A 21,120-nucleotide genomic window follows, 5' to 3' on the forward strand; every position below is an offset into this window, starting at 1 on the left:
AAAAAAAAAAAAAAAAAATCCAGGACGTCCTTCCTGGGTCCCCATGAGAGTGACTGGTAACACAGGAACCAAGTACTGTTCAGGACCTTGTCTAGGATCTGCCTTTAACTCCCCAGAGGTGTTCGGCAGTGGCAGCCAGATGCGGAATATGCACAGCAGTTTGGGGGACCTGTTATGTACCCAACCAAAGAAACAGCCCACTGGAAGCATCCACCTTGGAATGGTAAGTGACCAGAGTTGCTGTCCCAACCCACGCCCACCCCTGCCCCCAGCTAATTCCTTTTTTTTTTTTTTTTTTTTTGAGGCAGGATCTCCCTCTGTCTCCCTGGCTGGAGTGCAGTAGTGGAAAAGTGGCTCACTGTAGCTTTGAACTTAGGGGCTCAAAGCAACCTTCTGTCTCAGCCTCCCCATAAAGCTGGGACAACAGGGCTGTGCCACCACAACTAGCTAATTTTGAAAGCTTTCCTTTTGTAGAGACGGTCTTGCTATGTTGACCAGAATAATTTCAAACTCCTAGGCTCAGGCGATCCTCCCTTCTCAGCCTCCCAAAGTGCTGAGATACAGGCTTGAGCCACCATGCCCGGCCTCCAGCTGATTTCTAAGTGCTCTTGAGCTCTCTGTCTTAGGCAAGTTTTAGTCCCTATTCTGTTTGCTTCTTTCACCATGAAATTCACAGACATAAAAGTGATAATAACAGGTATTTGTTAAGTAGAGAAGGAAAGAAAGGATGTTGTAGAAGGAAAGAAAGGATGTTGTAGAAGAAAAGGAAGAATAGGTCCCAGTCAATACCCAAAAGTCCCTACCAATTTAAATCTTAGTGCCAGCTTTTTCCATGTTCAATATGTTTCAGGTTCAGTACCTTATCTCCCTCTCCAGACAAAGTGGCGGTTTTCCCATTGGTACCCCAATGAAACCTACGTGAATACAAACCATTTTTTCCCCTATCAAAACTAGCTCTTTCTTTTGACTTTTTATTTATTTATTAAAGACGGGGTTTCACCATGTTGGTCAGGCTGGTCTTGAACACCTGACCTCAGGTGATCCGCCGGCCTTGGCCTCCAAAGTGCTTGGATTATAGGTGTGAGCCACCACGCCCGGCCCCTTTTGACTTTTCATTTTGATCAGTGGTACCCTCATTCCCCTAATCCCTCAGGATTGAAAGTTTTTTTTTTTTTTTTGAGATGGAGTCTTGCTCTGTCGCCCAGGCTAGAGTACAGTGGTGCGGTCTCGGCTCACTGCAACCTCCACCTCCTGGGTTCAAGCGATTCTCCTGCCTCGGCCTCCCAAGTAGCTGGGATTACAGGCACCTGCCATAATGCCCAGCTAATTTTTGTATTTTTAGTAGAGACGGAGTTTCACTGTGTTGGCCAGACTGTTCTGGAACACCTGACCTCAGGTGATCCACCTGCACTGACCTCCCAAAGTGCTGGGATTATAGTCGTGAGCCACCGCGTCCAGCCAGGATTGAAGCTTTTTAGTCATCTTTGGCTCTTCTATCTTGCCCTCCATGTCTCTGTCCAGTATCCAAACCATGTAGATTCTTTCATAATGTCTCATATCTGGTCATCTCTCTCTTTTAATTTTCATTGCCATCATTCTTACTCAGATTTATCTTGTATTAGACTCTGATTATTTTAGGAGTCTAATATTCACTGAGTTTTTGCCACTGATGTTGTCCCCTTTCCATCTATCCTATACAATGTCATCACCTTCATCTTCCCCAAACATTATTTTACCATATTATTCATTCTCTTGCTCCAAAACCTTCAAAGACACTTCCAGTTACTTTCCACAAACTTACAGTAACAATATCTGAATGCTTACCATTTGCCCAACATTTTTGTATGCATTATTTTGTTTAATCTTTACAACAGTTCTATGAGAATATTACCCCAGTTGTGAGGAAATTATGGTCTAGGGAGATTAAAACTTGATTAAGGGCACACAGGCAGATTTGTACTCAAGTCTCTCAGACTCCAAAGCCCATGATGAAGAATTTTGATTGAAAAGATGGGCTCTGGTTTTAAATCTCAACTCTCCATTTACCAGTGAATAAAGTACCTATTTATAGCATTATTTTAAGGATTAAATGAGATAACATGTGCCTGGCACATGTAAGTCCCCCGTACGTGTTAATTGTTATTAATGATATTTACAGATAACTGAATCACTACCCCCTAATTTGTCCCAATACTCATCATCTCTCTCTTGGGAAGTCCCAATAAGAGTTCCACAGATGTTTACTTTCTTGTTTCTAAGATTTGGCCCATGTTGATTTCATAACCTGGAATGCCTCTTCTTCCTTCTACCTATCTAAATCATTTCCTATATTTAAGCTCAGATCCTACGTACATGAAGTCTTTCCACTGTTCTTTCCTTCTTTTAAAAACTTAGTGGCTAAGGCACTTTCTTGGTAACTTACAAATTTGACCTCTGTTCCTAGTTTTTCACATGTACTTCTTTCCCAAATTAAAACGTAAGCTTCTTGAGGGTAAACACTCATTTACTGGGAGTAAGCATTAGGTATACATTTTCTGACTGGTCGGCCATTCATTGGATACATTTGGAGGGCAGTATATCATAGTAGTTACAATGTTTGGATCCTGGAGCTAAACAGGCTAGATTAAAATCCTGGTACTGCCACTTACTAGCTTTGTGATCCTGGAAAAGTCATTGAAGCTCCATGGCCTCAGATGATCCAATAAAATGAGGATAATGATAGTACCTATTACTCATAAAGTGCCTAAGGTAGTTATATAAGCATTATTATTAAAAACATACTCTGTGCACACTGACTATGAACCATGAAAAAAAAAGTATTCTAGGAGATATAGAGTGAGATTCATGGTGTCTGTCATCAGAAAGTTTAGATCTTCCTTTTCCCCATCTAAGGGTCCCCTTCCTGGTTATAGTAGAGATTAGGAAATTAACAAAGTATGGAATGGTGAGTTAGAAGATCTATAGAGAGAGGTTAACTCCTTGCTGTCTTTTGGGGGATCCCAAGGGAATTGCCATTTGGCTCTGAACTATTTTGTACTTCTCAGACGTGGACCCTCCAAAGGACAACATAGTGAAGAACATGAAGCTGAACTTTGGGCCCCAACACCCAGCAGCCCATGGTGTCCTGCGACTAGTGATGGAATTGAGTGGGGAGAATGTGCGGAAGTGTGATCCTCACATCGGGCTCCTGCACCGAGGCACTGAGAAGCTCATTGAATACAAGACCTATCTTCAGGTGTGGGGGGCGAACAGAGGCCTTTTGGTGGGATTTCGGGTTGCTTTAATCCGGGCCTTGCCAGTTTGCTGCCCTTAAAATCTGAGGGGAGGAGGATGTTGAGAGGAGTAACCCGTCGAGGTTATTAGGACGCTCTTGGTTGGTTGGGTAGAGGGAAGTGGCAGGAGATGCTTGAGTCATTAGGATTTGGTTTATTCAGCAGCAGTGCTTTGAAGCTGGAACTACAGTCAACCTTTCTCTGGCTGACTTTTTGGCTGGCCCCTTTGCCATTACTTGAGTGCCTCAGTTTCCCTGTTACTATGTTATACTAGTGCGTCAAAGCCAGTGTCCCTAGGGACAGGGAAAGAGGGGAGAGACGTCAGCTCACTAAAATGAACAGCTGATTCTTGTATCTTCCAGCTGTCTACGTTTGTTTTCAAAACATTCAGTGAGTCAGAGCAAGTGAGAGAGGGGGTTTATGACAGAGTTTGCCATTTTTAGGAGAAATTTATGACCCAAATGATGAGGGTCAGATTTGAAGGAGCTGGATCTCTAATAGGAATCTGAAGTTTTTTTCTCACTGTCATGAAGAAAGCTCCTGATAACAGGATGGTAGGATTAGGATTTAGATCCAGCCCAGTCTCAGGGTGCGCAACGACTAGAATGCAATTCCCCAAGAGAGTCTTGGCAATGACAGTTTCTGGTCCCGGAGTCTGTGGGTTAACCCCTGCAGCATTATCTGCCGTCACAGTGACATCAGAATAAGAACAGGCTGTCCCAGCTAGTAGCATCTTAGCTCCACCCTTTTCCTGGAAGCTGAAGCTAGGTCAACAGACAGCTAGGACTTAGCTTTTTGCATTCTGGAGGAAAGACCGTTTCTACCTAGTGGTCTGTCTTCCTTGAATACCTCACTCTGCCGGGGCGTGGTGGCTCATGCTTGTAATCCCAGCACTTTGGGAGGCAGAGATGGGTGGATCACTTGAGATCTAGGAGCTCGGAAACCAACCTGGCCAACAAGGTGAAACCCCATCTTTACTAAAAATACAAAAATTGCCCAGGCATGGTGGCACACACCTGTAGTCCCAGCTACTTGAGAGGCATAGGCAGGAGAATCACTTGAACCCAGGAGGCAGAGGTTGCAGTGAGCCAAGATCGTGCCATTGCACTCCAGTGCCTGGGTGACACAGCAAGACTCTGACTAAAGAAAAAAAAAAAAAGATGAAACAAAAAGAAAAACCCTTCCTGATACTCCTTTTTTTTGAGTTGGAATCTCACTCTGTTGCTCAGACTGGAGTGCAATGGTGCAATCTTGGCTCACTGCAACCTCTGCCTCCCAGATTCAAGGGATTCTCCTGTCTTAGCCTCCCGAGTAGCTGGGATTACAGGCACACACCACCATGCCCAGCTAATTTTTTTGTATTTTTAGTAAATATGGGGTTTTACCATGTTCCCCAGGCTGGTTTTGAGCTCCTGAGCTCAGACAATCCACCCACCTCGGCCTCCCAAAGTGCTAGGATTATAGGCATGAGCCACCACGCCTGGCCATGATACTCCTAAGATTGCCCTTCTCCTTCAGTACCTCAGGGTTTTTTTTTTTTTCCCACACCTGTTTGTGAAAGGAAGAAAAGGAAAAATTAATTTATTTAAAAAATAAATGTATCTCAGGTTTTTTGTTGGTTTGTTTTTGTTTTTGTTTTTTGAGATGGGGTTTTGCTTTTGCTGCCTAGGCTGGAGTGCAATCGCACAATCTTGGCTCACAGCAATCTCCACCTCCAGGGCTCAAGCAATTCTCCTGCCTCAGCCTCCCAAGTAGCTGAGATTACAGCCATGTGCCACCATGCCCGACTAATTTTGCATTTTTAGTAGAGATGGAGTTCCTCCATTGTTGGTCAGGCTGGTCTCAAACTCCCGACCTCTGGTGATCCTCTTGCCTCGGCCTCCCAAAGTGCTGGATTACAGGCATGAGCCACGTGCCCTCCCAAGGACTCTTGACAGTGGTGTCCTGGTGCTAGCTCATTCTGGCTTGCAAGAGTGCAGTTGTTAAATTTTCAGGAATTTTGTGAGCCAGTTATTAGAAATTAACTTATATAGGTTTATGATTTAATACATTATATTAAAAGCAAAGATAAGATTAAATATTCAAAGCTTATCACTTTATTATTCTACCACATTTCACTATGCTCTGCTCTTGAGGTCTTTGCTTTCATTGTGTCTGTATGGTGGAAATACTGTATAATGGTGTGTTACTCTTCCCAATGCTGCATTTAGTTACGTGGTATTGGTAACTTAAAATTGGCCATTGTGGGAATATTTTTACCACGGAAATTGGCAAACATGACAAATCAGAGTCCTGCCTTACTTGGAGAGCCCATTTTTAAACATTTACCAGCATACTACTGGTTTTGGGATTTTTTTTTTTTTTTTTTTTTTTTAGAGACAGGGCTTCACCATGCTGGCCAGGCTAGTCTTGAACTCCTGACCTCAGGTGATCCGCCTGCCTCGGCCTCCCAAAGTGCTGGGATTACAGGCGTGAGCCACTGTGCCCAGCTTTGGGATATTTTATCCTGCTTTGTTAGGGCTCCTGAAACTAGAAAGGCTTATGCAGCACCAACTTCTGATGCTCACAGAGAGCATGGCTTCAGGCAGCCAGAATGGGCTCATAAGCCTGTTAGACGTGACCCACATTCCTCCGTCTTCCCAGGCCCTTCCATACTTTGACCGGCTAGACTATGTGTCCATGATGTGTAATGAACAGGCCTATTCTCTAGCTGTGGAGAAGTTACTAAACATCCGGCCTCCTCCCCGGGCACAGTGGATCCGAGGTAGGCCCCCCGGCTTCTTCTGCACCCCACTGTGAGCATAGCACAGTGCCTTTTCCACCCCTTCCCCGCTGAACCCAAGCTTAGTGTTCACACCCCAGGCTCTGCCCAGACCACCTCTCTGTCAGCCTCAGTGCTTGGCTCCTGTATCTTTTCTTCTCCTTGTCTTCACCTCTCCACAGTGCTGTTTGGAGAAATCACACGACTGATGAACCACATCATGGCTGTGACTACACATGCCCTGGACATTGGGGCCATGACCCCTTTCTTCTGGCTGTTTGAAGAAAGGGAGAAGGTAAGAGAGGGAGGAAAGGATAGGAATAGGGAAGGAAGTACAGGAAGTAGAGAAGGTATGAAGGAGATAGGAGACTAAAAGAAGAGAGAACATGGGAGAACATTTAGAGGGAGAAGGTCTGTTTAACTTGGTTTATATCTGTAGAAACCATGTCATGAGGGGTTGGTTGGGAACAAGAAGGCAGAACGTTGGGGAGTAGACCACCATGGGACCTGGGGGCCTGGGACTTTCACACTGATTCTCAGCATGTCCTATCAAGATGTTTGAGTTCTACGAGCGAGTGTCTGGAGCCCGAATGCATGCTGCTTATATCCGGCCAGGAGGGGTGCACCAGGTGAGCAGATCCGACGCTGCCCCAAACCTCCAGCCCAGGCCTATTTTCCCTGTGGCCACTGGAGGGCAGTGCTGGCTGATGGAAGTGCCAACCCTGTAGCCCTGCGGGAGGGGGTGCTGGGCCGCTCTCCTTGGCGGAGGCTATGCAGCACTCAATACCATTTCCGTTTGGCTTCTAGGACCTACCCCTTGGGCTTATGGATGACATTTATGAGTTTTCTAAGAACTTCTCTCTTCGGCTTGATGAGTTGGAGGAGGTAAGCTAGGAGTCAATGGGAAAAGTCTCTCTTTCCCCCGCAAGAAGGGCTTGCGGGGTTTTATTCCCCAGTTGTAGAGAAATACAGAGGTATCTGAAGAGTGTGATGAAGAGAATTAACACCAGTTTTCTCAATCAATAGTTGCTGACCAACAATAGGATCTGGCAGAATCGGACAGTTGACATTGGGGTCATAACAGCAGAAGAGGCACTTAACTATGGTTTTAGGTGAGGGGCATACAACTTCCCTCCTTAGGAGTGGGGATGGGAGTGGGGGAGTTCCAGCCTACTATCTCGTCTTTTAAGACTTGTTGGCACCCTGCTAGTCATACCCTGAATCTGAAGGAGAAACAAGGGGGTGCTGAGGAAGAATGAGCCTCTATACTTGGTTTGTGGAGAGTGATCCTTATTCCCATGATGCTCTCCACAGTGGAGTGATGCTTCGGGGCTCAGGCATCCAGTGGGACCTGCGGAAGACCCAGCCCTATGATGTTTACGACCAGGTTGAGTTTGATGTTCCTATTGGTTCTCACGGGGACTGCTATGATAGGTAAGGCCCCAATCTTTTCTTGGCTGATTGTCCAGCTAGTTTCTCTTGCCTCACTCTTCTCTTTTCCACTTCCTTCTTTACTCTGCTTCTCAGTATCTGTGGGAGCTCTTGTGTGTCTTAAACCAGGTTGCTGTCAAAGCACTTTCACTTACATGGCATTTTTTAATTTTTTTTTGAGATGGAGTTTCACTCTTGTTTCCCAGGCTGGAGTGCAATGGGGTGATCTCAGCTCACCACCACCTCCCCTTCCTGGGTTCAAGCAATTCTCTTGCCTCAACCTCCTGAGTAGCTGGGGTTACAGGCATGTGCCACCATGCCTGGCTACTTTTGTATTTTTAGTAGAGATAGTGTTTCCCCATGTTGGTCAGGCTGGTCTTGAACTCCCGACCTCAGGTGACCTGCCTGCCTCGGCCTCCAAAAGTGCTGGGATTACAGGAGTGAGCCACCTTGCCTGGCCTATGACATCTTATTTTATCTTTATATTATCCTTGTCTTAGGTGGAGCTAGCTTTGGCTGCATTTTATAACTGAGAAAGCTGAGACATAAAAGTTAGGGATTAGCTGGAATTTTTCTGCAGAAGTGGTTGAGACTGGAATCCTCCTTATCCAGTGTTCTTTCTACTAGATTTTTAGCTTTAAATTCTCCTCCTGGGCCGGCACGGTGACTCATACCTGTAATCCCAGCACTTTGGGAGGTGAAGGTGGGCAGATCACTCGAGGTCAGGAATTCAAGACCAGCCTGGCCAACATGGTGAAACCCCATCTCTACTAAAAAAAAAAAAAAATTAGCCAGGTATGGTGACACATGCCTGTAATTCCAGCTACTTGGGAGGCTGAGACAGGTGAATCGCTTGAACCTCGGGGGTGGAGGTTGCAGTGAGCTGAGATCGCACCACAGCACTCCGGCCTGGGCAACAGATCGAGACTCCATCCCAAAACAGCAACAACAACAATTTCTCCTCCTGTTTACTGACGCTGAGTCAGATTTGCTACTGTGTATTTTTTGTTTGTCTGTTTTATTTTTTTTAACTGGTAGCTACTGTGTATTTTTGTTGTCCATTTGACTCTCACCCATTCTGTCGTCTAAAAAGTGTGTAAGGGGGTAATTAAAGAAATAAGTACTATAGGCCATGTTGTGAGAAAATGAGAGGGTTTGGGGAAGCACCCAAGAGTAGAAGCAAAAGACTACAGGGGACTGGGCCTGGTGGCTCATGCCTGTGATCCCAGTACTCTTTGAGGGGCTAAAGCAGGCTGTTGCTTGAGCTCAGGAGCTGGAGATGAGCCTGGGCAACAAGGTGAAACCTTATCTCTACAAAAAAATAGTTGGACATGGTAGTGCACACCTATAATCCTTGCTACTTTAGAGACTGAGATGAGAGAATCACTTGAGCCCAGGAGTTCAAGGCTGCAGTGAACTGCGTAACCCTAACTCAAAAAAAAAAAAAAAAAAAGACTGCAGGGTTTATATGGGTGGCCAAGCCAAGCAGAGATGCTATACTTGGAGAAAAGATTGGGGAAAGTTGACCTAACCCTTTTGAGGTTGGCCAGAGGGCATCCTTCCCAGCCCATACCTGCTCCTCTGACTGTTCTTCTCTTGCTCTGTCTTATCTACTTCAGGTACTTGTGCCGGGTGGAGGAGATGCGCCAGTCCCTGAGAATTATTGTGCAGTGTCTAAACAAGATGCCTCCTGGAGAGATCAAGGTTGATGATGCCAAAGTGTCTCCACCTAAGCGAGCAGAGATGAAGGTTGGCTGCAGGGAGGTGGAAAATGTGGGGTGTTGGAAAGGGGCCAGTGGCTGGATTAAATCCTACCTTTCAGTTTTCTTTCTTTGTTTCTTTTTTTTGAGACAGAGTTTCATTCTTATTGCCCAGGCTGGAGTGCAATAGTGCAGTATTGGCTCACTGCCATCTCTGCCTCCCAGGTTCAAGCAATTCTTCTGCCTCAGCCTCCCAAGTAGCTGGGATTACAGGCATGAGCCACCATGCCCAGCTAATTTATTCAGTAGAGACAGGGCTTCACCACCATGTTGGTGAGGCTGGTCTCGAACTCCTGACCTCAGGTGATCCAACTGCCTCGGCCTCCCAAAGTGCTGGGATTACAGGTGTGAGCCACCCTGCACAGCCCAGTTTTCCTTTTATAGAGAGTTCACTGTATAAGAGATTTTTAATCTCCCATAGCTCTCTTGTTTTATTCTGTATCCTCTCTGCCTACTGACTTACATGTGGATTTAGTCTTCCTGAGAGTAGAGATTATTTTCTGTGCTGGAGTAAGGCCTAGGAGACAGAGTTTGGATTCGGTTTATTGATGCTCCCTTTTTCCTCTCTTCAGACTTCCATGGAGTCACTGATTCATCACTTTAAGTTGTATACAGAGGGCTACCAAGTTCCTCCAGGAGCCACATATACTGCCATTGAGGCTCCCAAGGTGAGGAGAGGAGGGGAAGGAAAAGACCATATGTGGAGCAGGTAGCTAAAGATAGATGTTTAACAAAATGCTCGTTCATCAGTGAGAGAGAAAACAGCAGGATGAATAGAGGTTTTCTTGGCAGAGAAAAGTATTCTTCCTGTTAATAGAGACACCCAACCTTCTTCCTTGGACAGGGAGAGTTTGGAGTGTACTTGGTATCTGATGGCAGCAGTCGCCCTTATCGGTGCAAGATCAAGGCTCCTGGTTTTGCCCATCTGGTAAGAATCAATCCCAGCAACTTTAACTCCAGTGAATTAACCCAGTCATTTTCTGAAGTTGGTTGAGTTTTTTATGAACTCCTTTCTCCTCCCACCTTGCAAATCTTATCTAACTCTTGCCATCTCAATCTCCCCAGGCTGGTTTGGACAGGATGTCTAAGGGACACATGTTGGCAGATGTCGTTGCCATCATAGGTATGAGGCCCATTGTGTAATAGAGGTATCCTAGACAAAGGAGTTGGGGACGCCCACTGGGGACAGAAGCAGAACACTTCGTGCTCACCGTGGGGCATGGGCATAGACTCAAGTCCACAGTCTCTTGAGCACAGTAATGGGTTCTGGATCTTTGTTAAAACCACTGTTTGTTTTGCCTCACAACAGGAAGATAAGGAACATCACTTCTTTCCTCCATCCTCTCACCTCCTAGGTACCCAAGATATTGTGTTTGGAGAAATAGACCGGTGAGCAGGGGAGCAGCATTTGATCCTCCCTGCCTGTTAACTTCTTCTGTGGAGCCTGTCCCTCGCTGGAAATGGGCCTCTCTGTGTGTGTGTGTGTGTGTGTGTGTGTGTGTGTGCGCGCGCGCGCGTTCATGTACACTTGGCTGTCAGGCTTTCTGTGCATGTACTAAAAAAAGAGAAATTTTAATAAATTAGCCGCCTTGCGGCCCCTAGGCCTAAACTTCTGGTATGTCTTTCTCAGTATCTTAGTGTCCTTCACCTTGACTGTAAACCTAAGAGTGCTCATTGACCCTCCATTCCTGTTAGAGTCAGTCGATCTTTACAATTTTTCCTGCTCGTCTCCACCCCCTTCTCTGACTCTTGTCCTTTCCACTTCTCCATTCCCCGTTTCCTCTTTCCCCTCAGTTCCCCTCCTGCTCAAACCTTCTCAGTGCTCACATAAATTGGTAAGCCACTCAAATCAAGACTTGGGGTAAGGTTCCTGTAGGGAGGGAAAGGGTTATAATGGGGTCTGAGGGAATGTTGACGGGTAGTTTAGCACAGATAAATTTCTGAACCAGGCGGAGTGGAAAATGGCAGATATAGACAGCCTTTCCTGAGCGTGAGAGTCTCCTCATTCTATGGGTTAGGAGTTGGTCATTAAAGGGCTGAGGCTTAAGAGCCCAGATCTCCCAGTTCCCTTAGTTGGCCCTTCCGGGAGCCGCCCAGTCTCTTGTGCAGGAAGGGGAAGGGGCCAAAGTGTGGGGGAAGGCGTGGCAGGAAGGAGGGTACTCTGTGGTCAGGGAACTGCTCGCTAAGCACAGCTGCACAGTGCTGTCAGAGCGGCCGATCCCCAGCCCAAGATGATTCCAGCAGTGGTCTTGCTCTTACTCCTTTTGGTTGAACAAGCAGGTAAGAGGGTTTGGTGCGGGATACTGCAAGCTGGCTCCAGGGTGGAAATCCAGAGCATGGGTCTTGAGAGCTGAGTCAAACACGCATGAAGGAAGTACAGTGGGTAGGTGGGCATAGGGAGACCCTGAGGCTGGTTCTATGTAGCCCAGACTCAGGGCACCAGACTTATAGTTCCCTTCTTTCTTGTTGCCGTCTTACCTCATCCCAGACTTCTTTGTTCTTATATTAATATTATTATTTTGGAAACAGAGTCTCACTCTGTCGCCCAGGCTGGAGTGCAGTGGCGCGATCTCGGCTCACTGCAACCTCCACCTCCTGGGTTCAAGCGATTCTCCCGCCTCAGCCTCCAGAGTAGCTGGGACTACAGGCGCCAGCCACCATGTCCAGCTAAGTCTGGTATTTTTAGTAGAAATGGCTTTTCACCATGTTGACCAGGCTGGTCTCGAACTCCTGATTCAAATGATCCATCCCCCTCGACCTCCCAAAGTGCTGGGATTACAGGTGTGGGGCACCGTGCCCAGCTATTATTATTAGTAAAAAAAGACAGGTCTTGCTACGTTGGCCACATTGGTCTTGAACTCCTGGCCTCAAGCAGTCCTTCCATCTTGGCCTCCGAAAGTGCTACTGTTCCTGGCTCTTTTCATAGTTGATAGAAAGTGGCAGGGGAAGGGTCTGGTTGTACGGCATGAAGAACTGGTCTGGTGAAAAGCTTCATTCCCTGTGATCAGCATTTCCCATGGGGTGCCTTTGGTCTTGTCTGCTGGGAGCTGATGATCTCTAGCTGGTTTAATATACAAAGCACCCTGGTTGCCTGTAATCCCAGCTGTTCAGGAGGCTGAGGCAGAAGAATCGTTTGAACCCAGGAAATGGAGGTTGCAGTGAGCCAAGATCATGCCATTGCACTCTAGCCTGGGTGACTGAACGAGACCCGGTCTCAAAAAATATACACATATGTATCTAGATACAGATACAGATACATACAGAACCCTTTAGGAAGGTAGGGATCTGTCCTTGTTCTTGGGAGTGAGGCAAGGATATAGCTGAGACAAACAGACGTGATTGCTGTTTCTGTGGATCATTGCCAATGCACCATTCTGTCAGCAGTTGATATGAGGGTGGGCAGCATGAGATGCCCAGTTCCAGAGACCCGAGTGTCAGCTGAGAAACAGAGGCAGAAATAGGAAATTCTCCACAGCTTGAAGGCTCCAGTCACTAAGAATTCTCACTTCTCTTTCACTCTGGGTATCTGTGCTGGGTTGGTGTGTGTGTGTGTTGGTGGCAGCTGGGTGTCAGGGAGGAGGAGGTCAGTAAACTTCAGGGAAACTGGAGAAATCGAAAGAGAATGACTGGGGAAGAATTCCAGCAGCCTAGCTGAGAAGGTGGGAGCGAGTATTAAGTTAGCCCCTGGTCTGCTGCCTTGGGATGAAGAAGGAGGAGGGTTGCTGAGGCACAAAGGCAAGCAAGGGCTTTGGAAGCAGAAAACCTGCGTTTGAGTTCCAGCTCTGTCACTTAACTCTGGCTCTGAGTGAGCTACTTAGCTTTTCCGAGCCTTGGTTTCGTCATCCATAAAACGGCGATGATGATGTTTCCCTCACAGGGTAGTTTTAAGATTTGTGCAATATCGTGTGTGTGTGAAAGAGTGTTGCAGAAGAAAGAGTTCTTGGCCAATGTCAGCATTTGACTGACGTTGGCCACATGTACCCTACTGGTCCTCTGATAGGGGGTGACAGCAGTCTCTGGAGTCCAGACTTGATCTGATTTTTTAAATTGCACAAAACTTCCCCTCTCAGAGGCCCAGAGAGTGAGTAATAGGGCAGAGTAGCAGGAGCTGGAATCCATATAGCTTGTGATCATTCCCCAAGCCTTGTGTGCAGGGCCAAAGGTATCTAGAAGGCCTGGGAAAAACAGACACACTTTTTTTTTTTTTTAAACATATTTAAATATCTTGTGGTGGGACACAAAGCAATAAGGCTGAGGCTAGGGGATGACTAGTAACAGAGTAATTGCCTTCTCTCCTTTCCGCAGCTCACATCCTTCCTGTCCAGCCCTCAGCCACAGGTCACAGGACTTAGGAGAGGCACTTCTGTGGTTTCTTCACTGAAATTTGCCACTGCCTCTCCCTCCCATTACCCCTCTCAGATGAGGTTTTGGTTTCAGTCCACTGGACTCAGATGGGTCCCTTGAGGTGGATAAAGTGCTCAATGGTGCCTGAAGAACCCACAGTGCTAAAAAGTAAAGGTTGAAAGGTTGGGGGCTGAGGGGGAAGTCCTCAATTATTAGTAGATGTTAAGTCCCATCTCAATAGAACCCTCATGCTTCCTATCCTAGCCCTACCCTATGATAGGGGAGAAGAGGGAAAGGTAAGAGCAGGGGGAGTCCAGAGAGAAATAAAATGTCTTCCCTTAGAGGGATCCCCACCAGGCCCTATCCTACCTCCCAGAACGCTTTCTCTTCTCCCCTCTGAGCACCAGGTCCTCCCTGATGACCCTGACCTCATGGGCACCTTTATCCCCTCAGCGGCCCTGGGAGAGCCTCAGCTCTGCTACATCCTGGATGCCATCCTGTTTCTCTATGGAATTGTCCTCACCCTCCTCTACTGTCGACTGAAGGTAGTGTGTGGGGTGGGGCGGGCGGTGCGGTAAGCACTGGAAGAGGAAGTGGGAAAGTGGGAGGGGGCAGCAGCAAGGATTCAAAGAGAGGGAATAAAAGGGGAGCCTCCACAAAGTTTGGAGGGAAGGGGATGGACCACTAACTTCCCCTTTACTGAAAACCTTTCCCCCATTCCAGATCCAGGTGCGAAAGGCAGCTATAGCCAGCTATGAGGTATGGACCTTCCCACACCTGGTGTCAACAACTTTTCAGACCCTCAGCCCTTCTGGGGCTCTAGCCTGGGGTTCCGGCCTCTGGGGAAGCATGCCTCTCAGGTGCTGATCTGCATAAACCTCAGAGGCCTCTCTCCCACCTTACCTAGCCAAGCCATGAGTGAAATGTTTGGCGGGTGACAGGGAAGAATCAAGCACAGAGTGACAAGGGATATGTGAGAGACTTGGGTGTGGTACGTCGGGTGTATGTGTGTGCTTACAGCCATGTGGGCAAATGTGTATCCGTGGCCCAGAGCATCCATGTGAGTGCCCTCTAGCCCAAGTCGGCTGGCTGCCCACCCCCACCACCATGCTTCCCTGGGTGGGGAAGATGCTGAGGGGCCCTGGATGTGTGGGTCTCTAATGCTTTGCTTCTTTTGTCTCTGCAGAAATCAGATGGTGTTTACACGGTAAGTGGCCCCGCCTCCCCAAAAGTCAGCACAAGAGGGTGGGATTTTGAGCAACCTTTGGAAGGGGCGGGGCCTGCGGAAGTGGGCGGGGCCTCTGGTGGGCTCCGGCGCCTAATCATCTTTTGACTCCCACCTCCAGGGCCTGAGCACCAGAAACCAGGAGACTTACGAGACTCTGAAGCATGAGAAACCACCACAGTAGCTTTAGAACACATGCGGTCGTATTCTTCTTCGGCTTCTTGTTCTTCCAGCTCTCATGGTTGGCATCACATACGCCTGCTTGCCATTTATGCGAGCTGGCCCTACCCCTACCCCTATAATAATCCTGTGCCCCCAAATTAATATACACCGGTGGTTCCTCCTCCCTGTTTTGTTTGTTTGTTTGTTGGTTGGTTTTTGAGATGGAGTTTCGCTCTTGTTACCCGGGCTGGAGTGCAATGACTCCATCTCGGCTCACCGCAACCTCTGCCTCCTGGGTTCGAGCGATTCTCCTGCCTCGCCTCCCGAGTAGCTGGGATTACAGGCATGCGCCACCACACCCGGCTAATTTTTTTTTTTTTTTTTTTTTTTTTTTGGTATATCTAGTAGAGACAGGGTTTTTCCATGTTGGTCAGGCTGGTCTTGAACTGCTGACCTCAAGTGATCCGCCCGCCTCAGCCTCCTCTGAAGTGCAGGGATTATAGGCATGAGCCACCACAACGGCAATCCTTCTCATCTGTTAAAGACATACTCAGATGCTATTCACAGATGTTTATATTCCAGTTTCACTCTTGTCCCACCCTTCTTCTCTTCTCCATCCCCAACTCCAGCTAAAATATAGGGAGGGAGAATCCCCAATAAAGCTGCCACAGACTGGACTCCATTCATTCATTTATCATATATTTATTCAGTCTCTACTAAGCACTAGATACAGTTTTTCAGTTCGAGAACTCAGTCTAATGGACTTCAGGGCTGTTTTACTCAATTGAGGGATGAACACTGACTGGGCTGGGGGAGGGATAAAACCTTTGACCTCTAGGTGCTCTGAGGACAGAGCTGGAGCAGGGCATAGTGTGTTGGGAGTCTAGGCATATTTGGAAACATAAGAAATGACTTCTGTAGCAGCATAGCCTTCTGTATTTGACAATTGAACGAAGGTTGGGTTGCAGGGGAGCCTGGCTTTCCCAAGATAGTCACCAATCCAGACAGTACCAATCCAGTACATATGGGAATGGGCATAGCTGAAAAGCCAAATATGCAGAACAGATGGTGTGACTAGGGCTGTGTGAAGCTCCTAATAGAAGGGTTTATAGGAATGATGAATTTTCAGGGCATCTGGGGCAAGAGGGACCTTAGAGAGCTGGATGGGTTTGTGGTAGGTAAGGCAAAGAAAAATGAGTTGGGTCCAGATGGAGGGTCGTCTCCCTCAAGTGCACGGGTGGTGGTCAAGGCTCTGTCAGTGCCTGTCCTGTTTCTAGAGCCAGCAGGAATAGTTACCCGGAAGAATTTAAACCTCAGAAGATGCTGCCAGTCCTGCTTGTGACCCACAGTCTTTTCAGAATGGGTCTAGAGACTCCAAGCTTATCCCTGCCACGCCCTCAGCCCCCACAGTGCTGCATACCACTTCACACTGCATAGTGACTTATACTTTTCAAAGCATTTTCCAGCTCATTGTACCATTTGATCTGCTAATTAACCCTGTGAGCAAATTCAGGCTCTTTGAAGTGAATTAACCTGTCTAAAGTCACCTTGCAAGGAACCAACTGAGATCTCCTTTGTCCCTGCACATTTTGCCACATGAGAAAAAGTGGATATTGGGAAAGAGAAGGGGTCGTGAGTAATCGTGAATGGTGAGGGTCTTAAAGGCCAGATGAAGGAGGTTGATCAGCAACTGGAAGGAATTGGAGCCATCTCCAGTGTCTGGGGGGAAAGGTGATTTCAGATGAGATATGAGAAATGAGCCAGGGTAGGGAAATAACTCTTTTTTTTTTTTTTTTTTTTNTTTTTTTTTTTTTTTGAGATGGAGTCTCACTCTGTCACCAGGCTGGAGTGCAGAGTACAGTGGCATGATCTTGGCTCACTGCAACCTCTGCCTCCCAGATTAGGCAATTCTCCTGACTCTGCCTCCCGAGCACTTGGGACTACAGGCATGTGCCATCATGTCCAGCAAATTTTTTTGGTATTTTTAGTAGAGATGGGGGTTTCACTATGTTGGCCAGGCTGGTCTCGAACTCCTGACCGCATGATTCTCCCACCTCGGCCTCCCAAAGTGCTGAGATTACAGGTGTGAGCCATGGTACTTGGCCTAGCTCGGTACCTGGACTAGATAAGAGGTTTTTTTTGTGCGTGTGTTTTTTGTTTGTCTGTTTGTTTGTTTTGGGGATGGAGTTTCACTATTGTTGCCCAGGCTGGAGTGCAATGGCGCGATCTCTGCTCACTGCATCTTTTGCTTCCCGGGTTCAAGCAATTCTCCTGCCTCAGTCTCCCTAATAGGTGGCGTTACAGGTGCCTGCGACCACACTCAGCTAATTTTTTGTATTTTTAGTACAGGTGGGGTTTCACTATGTTGGCCAGGCTGGTCTCAAACTTCTAATCTTAGGTGATCCACTTGCCTCAGCCTCCCAAAGTGCTGGGATTACAGGCGTGAGCCACCATGTCCAGCGATAAGAGGTTTTAAATGGAGAAATTAGAGCACTTCTAGGGAAAGGAACAAACCCAGGTCTCTTATTGTGGGAAAGCGGGAAACACAGTGTTCTCCCAGCTCAGAAGGGAAAGGAGGGTCTGAGGAGACTCCTCTGTAGTAATTTTTGGAAAGATTTCTTTTCTTCAAGGAAATTATGAGAGGCATCTTCATTTTCTTTTCTTTCTTTCCTTCTTTTTTTGTTTTTTTAAGACAGAGTCTCACTGTGTCACCCAGGCCGGAGTGCAGGGATTCTATCTCAGCTCACTGCAACCTTTGCCTGCCAGGTTCAAGCAATTCTCCTGCCTTAGCCTCTCGAGTAGCTGGGATTACAGGCGCCCACTACCACGCCTAGCTAATTTTTGTATTTTTAGTAGAGATGGGGTTTTACCATATTGGCCAGGCTTGTCTGGAACTCCTGACCTCAAGTGATCCATCTGCCTCAGCCTCCCAAAATGTTGGGATTACAGGTGTGAGCCACTGCACCTGGCCAGGGTACCCTCATTTTCTATGACTCAGAAATCAAGACATTCAGTTTGTGAAACCTTCCTTCCTCTCCTAGTTCCATGTGCATTGCAAAGGCTCTTTAGTGTTCTCCTGCAGAGCTATGCCCAGCCTGTAGGAGACTCCTTGGATTTGGAGAAGAATCATGGCACCTTCATCCTGTCATTTCCATCAGTTGTGTCTTCAATACTTTCTTCGCCCCTCCACACCCAAACTTCTCTCCTTCTAGAAGCAGATTTTTCCTTTTCCTTCCTCTTCTCCTCCCCTACTCCCCTACTTTTTCCAGTCCCCCAAACATACCAGACTCACAGCTAGATTTCTTCAGCATTTATTGTAGCAAAGTGTGGGTAGGGAGACGAGCTCTAGGCCTGGCCAGTGAGTGCGCTAGAGGCCAGGTGGGGTTAGAAGACAATGGTCTGGACGCTTCACTTGGCGGCAGGCGGTGCTCTGAGTTCCACGAAATAGTTCAAGAAGTTAACCAGATCCGTTCCAGCTTTCCTGACCAGGGGTGTCAGCTGCTCCTTTGACTTTTCAAAATAAGCCCTGGATAGGTGGCGGGATTAGAGTTTAATCAATTAGAGTTGAGGGACCCTAGGCAGTGGCAGGGACCTTGGTGGTGGTGAGAGGTAAGAGCAGGCTGACTCAGGTCCCCAAACTCTAGTGCCTGTTCCATCGCATGGCAAAGCCCCTAGGTAGGAGTAGAGGCAAGACCTTTGCTGGGTAGAGGAACAGACTTTAGAGACTGAAATTCAAGACCCAGTTCTTGTTGTTCCTCTCTATCTAAGAGACATGGGGGATCTGTGGGTGATGAAGGAATTTTTCTCTCCAATTTAAGCCTAATCTGCCCTAATCCCCACCCCTTAGTTCAGTCTTCTGAGGGACCTCTCATCTTCCCTTCTTTCTCTCCACAGTTCCACAGCCCTTGAACTCCTTTCCCTGAGACTTACTTGGCCTGGGCCTGAAACTCTGAGCTCTTGACTTTCTCCATCAGGTCCTTGCCATAGTCAGACACGGTCTGGAGGTACTGAGACACCAGGCTTTCCACACTCGACTCTTCTGCCTGTCTTCGAACCAAAGCTCCTGCGCGCGTGCGCGCGCACACACACACACACACACACACACACACACAAACACATTCTTTTCAGCTGGGTCCACAGCAATGAGTCCTGGCCTCCTGCCATACCTCTGCCAGTACCCACCCCAGCTCTCCACCTCCTCCCCAAAATGGTATCCAGCCAGATCTTTGGATGGCTTTCTGGGCTTTAGAGAGGGAATGATCTTTCTTTTGAGCCCTCTGGTTGCCAGACCCGGACATAAGAGCACAGGCAGATAGGTAGCTATAACTGCCAGCAGCTTCTCCCTTCTGATCCCCTCTCCGTATCATACCCACCTTCAAGGCTGCAGATGGTGAGGAGCAGCACAGTTGCTGTGAGCAGCTTCATGTTGGTAACAGTGGCGAAGGCAGCCTAGGAACACGGTGGTGGGGGTTGGGGGGACGCTGAAGCCAAATGGGCTTCAGCTCCTCCCCAGGGATCTCCCTACCTGCTGCCCATTCCAACCTGGCTCTGTCCCTCTCCACAGCTGAAACCCAGGCCTCTTTGGATGCTGCCCACACCTCTTGCCTCCCCATCTTACCCAGTCAGCGTCTCTGTCTTTGGCGCCTGTGCCAGCCCTGGCTGGAGAGGTAGGGGCTATATACTACCTGTCTGTTTACCCACCCCCTGTCTGGTGACAGGAACTATTGATAGGCCCAGTGGGGCAGGGACCATTTTGGGATAAACAAGTTGGAGAAATGGGGGAGGAGAAGACAAGCACATGGGAGATTGACTCATGGTGATGGGGTGACACGCAGGGAGTACAGCCCTTAGTGAAGACTAAGGGGGTACACTTCAGTATATTTGAGGTTCATTCTTTTGAGATCTGAGGTACTTGGATTTGAATGCAGCAGGAAGCAGGGTTTGAAGCTATTTCTCTGGAAAGCTCTGACTTATCAACCCCTCAGCTCGTGGTATCTTTATTTCATTATGGGTAGATCTCATCTCCCAACTTTATCCCACTTTACTGCAACTTGGCAGAGTGATACTGGGGAGCAGAAGAAAGGAGAAAGGAATTGAAATCAGAGACAGGGCTGAGGGCTGTGGGGGTTAGGGGAATGAAGGTCAGGGTTAGAGGGCAAGTGTAAATGATTTTGTTCCTTTTTGAGTTAATGTGTAATGAGACAGGGGGAGAAAACAAGAGAGCCCAGCATGACTTGGATGCTGATCAGTGAGCCTACCCTTCCCCCTTAAAACAAATTCAGAAAACAGCTTCTGCCCATCCCCTCCCAGTGGAGGGCTCTGGCAGGAAAAGAGGCGAATAAGAGGCTGCTGCCAGGATAAAGGTTGAAGGTGCCAGGTCATTTGATTACCTTATCAGTTCTAGGCAATAATCAGCCAATACTGAGTCAGCAGGAGCAGCAGCCCTGGCCCTCATCCCACTCCTGTCAGGGGTGGCAGAGGGAGAAAGGTACATTCCCAGGTTTAAAGCATTTGGGTAAAATCAGTTAAATAGATGTCAGAAGTATTTTTATTTGTATCTTTCACCCTTTTGTCCACCAAGCTTACTCCCTGAGTATGTGGAACATTCCTGAGAGGTAAGGGTGGAGGTGCGGAGCTAATGAGGGAGGTAGTGACCAGAGACCGAGAAATCTTTGTTTTTTCACTTTTGTTTTAGGTTCAGAAGCATATGTGCAGGTTTGTTACATACATAAACTTGTGTCATGGGGGTTTGTTGTACAGATTATTTCATCACCCAGGTATCAAGCCTAATACTCAGTTATTTTTCCTGATCCTCCCCCTCCTCCCACCCGTCACCATCCAAGACCAAAAAAATCTTACTCCATCTTCGATTATTCCCCTGTGGAGAGTGTAGTGCTTGGGGTCAGCCCATTGCCTTCCCCCTGGTCCTGGGATGGGGTGCATTTGGGGGCCAAGCCCCATATTCCTAGATTTTATTTGCCAACTGTGCCTGGGGACTCAGGGAAGGAAGGGTTAAATACAGAGAACAGCTGTTTCAGCGAGTACTTCCGATAGAACTCACGCCTCTGAGCCAAACTCTCACACCAGTTTCCATTCTACCAAGTGGGGCAAGAGTGGGGACTTCGAGAGATGTAGACCTCCAGAAGAGAAGGGTGGGCCCCTGTC

At 47.6% G+C, this 21,120-nt stretch overlaps 3 protein-coding genes across 4 annotated transcripts in view; 2 read left to right on the plus strand and 1 right to left on the minus strand.

Moving 5' to 3' along the window:
• NDUFS2 (NADH:ubiquinone oxidoreductase core subunit S2) overlaps positions 1–10,833 on the plus strand; it is a 12,599-nt gene extending 1,766 nt beyond the window's left edge. Inside the window, exons 2-14 of the mRNA XM_017515095.1 lie at positions 117–223; positions 3,045–3,235; positions 5,916–6,036; positions 6,216–6,328; positions 6,588–6,662; positions 6,841–6,918; positions 7,060–7,145; positions 7,348–7,467; positions 9,084–9,213; positions 9,797–9,892; positions 10,069–10,152; positions 10,290–10,347; positions 10,580–10,833. Of these exons, the coding sequence (XP_017370584.1) occupies positions 117–223; positions 3,045–3,235; positions 5,916–6,036; positions 6,216–6,328; positions 6,588–6,662; positions 6,841–6,918; positions 7,060–7,145; positions 7,348–7,467; positions 9,084–9,213; positions 9,797–9,892; positions 10,069–10,152; positions 10,290–10,347; positions 10,580–10,617 (1,297 nt within the window). The 3' untranslated portion in view covers positions 10,618–10,833. The remainder of the gene's footprint in view (positions 1–116; positions 224–3,044; positions 3,236–5,915; positions 6,037–6,215; positions 6,329–6,587; positions 6,663–6,840; positions 6,919–7,059; positions 7,146–7,347; positions 7,468–9,083; positions 9,214–9,796; positions 9,893–10,068; positions 10,153–10,289; positions 10,348–10,579) is intronic.
• Positions 10,834–11,348: 515 nt separating this feature from the next.
• Positions 11,349–15,098, plus strand: FCER1G (Fc fragment of IgE receptor Ig). 2 transcript variants are annotated; one of them, XM_017515096.2, is made up of 5 exons: positions 11,349–11,504; positions 14,022–14,113; positions 14,292–14,327; positions 14,755–14,775; positions 14,915–15,098. In XM_017515096.2, exons 1-5 carry the CDS (start codon positions 11,456–11,458, stop codon positions 14,975–14,977), a joined length of 261 nt encoding a protein of 86 aa, XP_017370585.1. In that variant the 5' UTR covers positions 11,349–11,455; the 3' UTR covers positions 14,978–15,098. The 2 variants fall into 2 exon arrangements, with proteins under 2 accessions (XP_017370585.1, XP_037589599.1); XM_037733671.1 differs by having other exon boundaries at positions 11,383–11,504; positions 13,976–14,113.
• A 3,152-nt stretch (positions 15,099–18,250) lies between these two features.
• Positions 18,251–19,671, minus strand: APOA2 (apolipoprotein A2). The gene is made up of 4 exons (XM_017515104.2): positions 19,574–19,671; positions 19,329–19,404; positions 18,886–19,018; positions 18,251–18,481 (listed from the first exon to the last, which is right to left on the minus strand). The coding sequence occupies exons 2-4, from the start codon at positions 19,378–19,380 to the stop codon at positions 18,364–18,366; spliced, it is 303 nt and encodes a 100-aa protein (XP_017370593.1). The 5' UTR covers positions 19,381–19,404; positions 19,574–19,671; the 3' UTR covers positions 18,251–18,363.
• Between the last annotated feature and the right edge of the window lie 1,449 nt (positions 19,672–21,120).

Source organism: Cebus imitator, unplaced genomic scaffold (genome assembly GCF_001604975.1).
Source record: "Cebus imitator isolate Cc_AM_T3 unplaced genomic scaffold, Cebus_imitator-1.0 Scaffold541, whole genome shotgun sequence".
In the NCBI taxonomy this organism is placed as follows: Eukaryota; Metazoa; Chordata; class Mammalia; order Primates; family Cebidae; genus Cebus; species Cebus imitator.